This window comes from Suricata suricatta, chromosome 1, assembly GCF_006229205.1.
Source record: "Suricata suricatta isolate VVHF042 chromosome 1, meerkat_22Aug2017_6uvM2_HiC, whole genome shotgun sequence".
Lineage (NCBI taxonomy): Eukaryota > Metazoa > Chordata > Mammalia > Carnivora > Herpestidae > Suricata > Suricata suricatta.
The window spans coordinates 111,532,395-111,537,230 of NC_043700.1; the positions used below are offsets into that span (position 1 = coordinate 111,532,395).

The 4,836-nt window shown below is 33.9% G+C and overlaps 1 protein-coding gene across 1 annotated transcript; it reads left to right on the forward strand.

Annotated features, from left to right (window-relative positions):
* The first annotated feature begins 2,710 nt into the window (after positions 1-2,710).
* Positions 2,711-2,866, forward strand: LOC115276323 (60S ribosomal protein L39-like). The gene has a single exon (XM_029920356.1). It carries the CDS (start codon positions 2,711-2,713, stop codon positions 2,864-2,866), a length of 156 nt encoding a protein of 51 aa, XP_029776216.1.
* Positions 2,867-4,836: the final 1,970 nt, after the last annotated feature.

A 4,836-nucleotide genomic window follows, 5' to 3' on the forward strand; every position in this document is an offset into this window, starting at 1 on the left:
TATAGTCTCTTGATTTGTTCATTTTAGCCACTCTGACTGGTGTGAGGTGGTATCTCAGTGTGGTTTTGATTTTTGTTTCCCTGATGATGAGTGATGTTGAGCATCGTTTCATGTGCCTATAGGCCATCTGGATATCCTCTTTGGAGAAGTGTCTGTTCATGTCTTCTGCCCATTTCTTCACTGGATTATTTGTTTTGTGGGTGTGAAGTTTGGTGAGTTCCTTGTATATTTTAGATACTAGCCCTTTATCTGATATGTCATTTGCAACTATCTTTTCCCATTCTGTCAGTTGCCTGTTAGTTTTCTTGATTGTTTCCTTTGCAGTGCAGAAGCTCTTTATCTTGATGAAGTCCCAAGAGTTCAGTTTTGCTTTCATTTCCCTTGCCAACCATCAAATACCTAGGAGTAAACCTAACCAAGGATGTAAAAGACCTATATAATGAAAACTATGGAAAACTTATGAAAGAGATTGAAGAAGACACCAAGAAATGGACAAATATTCCCTGTTCATGGATTGGAAGAATAAACATTGTGAAAATGTCATTACTACCCAAAGCAATCTACACATTCAATGCAATCCCCATCAAAATTGCACCAACATTCTTCTCAAAGCTAGAATAAACTATCCTCAAATTCGTATGAAACCACAAAAGACCCCAAATAGCCAAAGTTATATTCATGAAGAAAACCAAAACAGGAGGTATCACAATCCCAGACTTTAGCCTATACTACAAAGCTGTCATTATCAAGACAATATAGTATTGGCACAAAAACAGACACATAGACCAATGGAATAGAATAGAGAACCCAGAACTGGGCCCACAAATGTACGACCAATTAATTATTGACAAAGCAGGAAATACTTTCTGATGGAAAAAAGACTGCCTTTTTAGCAGGTGGTGCTGGGAGAACTGGACAGCAACATGCAGAAGAATAAAACTAGACCACTTTCTTACACCATACACAAAAATTAACTCAAAGTGGCTGAAGGACCTGAATGTGAGACAGGAAACCATCAAAACCCTCGAGCAGAAAGTAGGGATGGTGTATTTAAAGATGTTATTTATTGTATTCATCTAATAAAGAAATATAGTCTCAACTTTTCAAAATCAAATACAATAAAACCTTGGATTGAGATTAACTTGTTCTGCAAGTGTTCCACAAGATAAGCAAACATTTCTAGAACATTTTAACTTGATAAACAAGTGATGTCTTGCAATACGAGTAGTATGTTACACCGAATGTCACATGATCACAGTTGAGGTTCTTGAAATTCATTTTCAGATACAAGTGCTTTGGATTACAAGCATGTTCCTGGAATGAATTATGCTCACAAACCAAAGTTATACTGCAATTGGCACAATTTAAGGTAAGTTATCTTGTATAGATTCAACTCTTCCACCAAGATGATATGACCTGTCAAGCATAAGCCTTTGTTACTTGATATTTAGCATTCTTTCTTATTCTTATGCAAGAAAGATCCCTGTAAGTTCATGATCTGCAGTAATGTAATTATTATTCTAATTCACCATATGGTTTTGGTGAAGAATACATGAAGTAATATATTCAAAATGCTTAGTGTAAATCCAAGGAATCCTGATGACGTGTCTAGAATGTGGGAATACAATCTCATGAAGTGATCACAGGCTAGAAAGAAGCAACTGGTCTCAAGAAATGCTAGAGACAAAAACAACAGAGAGACATGGAATTCATAGGGATGAATTTAAATTAATTGACAAATGTCTTACATATTTTTCTTTTCTGTATGGTACACATTACAACAATGAATGTTTTTCCAGGAAAATGATTATTTTCAACCATGAAAAAAAACCCTCCTCCAATTTCTTATTTTATTCCTAATTAAAAATCAATAGATGAAGGAGAGGAAGCAGTCAACATGACAGAGAACAGAGGAGTAAGACAGGTGGAGAGATGAAGAGGAAAAGGGACAGAGACATAATGAGGAGGTGAGAGGAGGAGCAGTGATGTTGAACATGTGGACACTGCACTCACTCTCTCCATCCTCTCCTTCAGGTATAAAGGAGACAAAAACAAAAGTTTCTCAACATATCTATTCACTTTTTTAAAAAATGTAATTTTTATATATACCTGTGACCATCTCTTTGCTCAGTCCATCCTTCAAAGAACACACACGCACGCACACACACACTCCACATTTCCATATACTGGACTAATCTAATAGAATTTAATTGAATCTAATCAATCTAATCTTACTGAAAATTTATAGCTAAAATTGAAGTGTCTAATAATAGACAAAAATATCAATTAACTTTATATATAACTTATAAAAATTATAATTACCTTTTAATTCCAAGTTATTGAAAGACCAAAAAATAGTAAAAAAATAAGTTTAAAATGTTGAGGATAATCAGTAGTATTTTATGCCATTGGACATCAGATATTTTCTGAGACTTTTTAACATATCTTGTTATTGATGCCTTTTTTCTCCCCTGCCACATACCAGGTTTATCCAGAAATTTGGCTTTTCTCTTCTCTTCACGGCAAGAAATAAAAATTATGGGATGTTCAAAGGTGATTAGAACAGTGGCTGGGTCCCTGAAATAATCAATGTTACAAATACACTGAGCTAAAAGAATGACATAGGATTTTCCATATATCGGTTAGAAAATATTGAGATAGTTTTCCCTTTCTCCACCATTGTGGTATATGCAGTTGACTGTCCCTCACTATGTCTTCTCACAAGACTTTCAGGATCAAGCTACTCCTGGTCAAAAGACAAAAGCAGAAGGGTCCCATTCCCCAGTGGATTCAGATGAAAACTGACTATAAGATCAGGTACAACTCCAAGAGGAGTCACTGGACAAGATCTAAGCTGGGTCTATAAGGGATCACACGTTAAATGGCACACATATTGATGCCATATGTAGGTCATGTGCTTGTACATTATCATTTTGTAAACATCACTACTACCTGAATAATAGACATGTGTTATTGGGGAAAAGATTTTTCTCTTTTACTATGCTTCTGCATCAGTAGTTTAGATCAGTAACAAATATGTGAGAATTTTTATTTGAAAAAGAAAAAAAGAAAAAATAAAACACTGAGATAAATCTTTTGTTATTAAAAAAAAATCAGAGCGACAAATTTTCCAAGTTAGATTTCTTATCCTTTGTAACTCCAAAATAATAGCATACCACTGACTGCAATTGCTTCCCTGGAGTTACTAAAGATAAGGTTTTTCCCTGGGGAATTTATTTTTGAAATTTTCCTAGTGTATAATTAACCATTTAGTTGCATTTGCACAGAAAATCAAAATGTGCCATGCCACATTTCAGAGTGATGGGAAGAGTGTAATTAATTTAGAAAGTTCATGCCAGAGACTTCTCCTTTTAGTTATAATTCCTATTTTTCTCTCCCTTTTAAATTATTTGGATTCATTTTCCCGCCTCACTCTGCAGATCATGACAACATTCAATAAAATTGCAGGTGCAAGGAAGAGTGCATGGAAAAAACAGAAAATGCGTTCCCATTTATGGTAATTGTGACACATTGTGATATGATCTTTATTTTTTTAGCACATAAAATGAAAGCAAAACAAAAAGACTTTATAGTAAATTTTTCTATCCCTGAAAGGCATTTAATTCATTTACATTAAGTGTAATTACTGAGAGTTTTTATATTTGCTCAACACGTTTGGTTTACAGTTTTTTCTTTCGTCTTTCTCTTGATTAGTCAGATATAGTTTTATTGTTTCCCACTTAATTTGTAGTTATACATCCTCTTTATTGTTAACAATAAAAATTACCATATACATTTCTGAGTTATCATGGTCTAATAAAAATTACCTTTATCACATCTAGATAAAGCTAAAACTTTACAATATTTAAGTTTTATATATAATTCTCTCACCTGTTTGCATTATTTTATTTTGCATTTTAATTTATATTACCCACATATGTACCATTTCCAGTGTTTGTCATTGCCATTTTAATTTCCATGATTCTCTTTTCCATTATTTTTCTTCTGACTAAGAAATATTTTTTCTTGATATGTAAATAAAATTTGTTGAGATGTAACTTACTGCATTAAAATAAATAGGTCTTATGAAAACATCAATGAGTTTACTTAATGTTTTTTAACTTTTCTCTTTGAAGTGTTTATAAATCCCCTGAATTTGCATAGATAATAAAGAAATTTCTGTGTACAGTTTAAAACTTTCCCCCAAGGTTACAATTTTTTTTCTTTTTTTTATAGTTTATTGCCAAGTTGGTTTCCATATACTATCCAGTACTCATCCCCACAAGTGCCCTTCTTCATGCCCATCACCCTCTTTCCTTCCTCCCCCCTCCCCCATCAGCCTTCAGTTTGTTCTCAATATTCAAGAGTCTCTCATGGTTTGCCTCCCTCCCTCTCCCCAACTATTTCCCCCTTCTCCTGCCTCATGGTCCTCTGTTGAGTTTCTCTTGTTCCACATATGAGTGAAACCATATGGTATTCCTCCTCTGCCTGACTTGTTTCACTTAGCATGACGCCCTCGAGTTCCATCCATGCTGCTACAAACAGCCAGATTTCATTCTTCATCATTGCCATGTAGTATTCTGTAAGTTTACCATCTTTCTAACTATATTACACCATCAGTTCCAATAAGTTGACATTGGAATAAAATGTGTATATAGTTCTATATCATTTATCATATATATAGATTTGTGTAGCCAGCACCATAATCAAGATACAAAACCCTTCTATCACCACAGAAATCTCTTTATAAAAGTGTCATTCACTTCTCTTCATAACCTCTGACAATCTGTTCTGTATCTCAATAATTTTGTCATTTTGAGAATGTTGCATTATGAG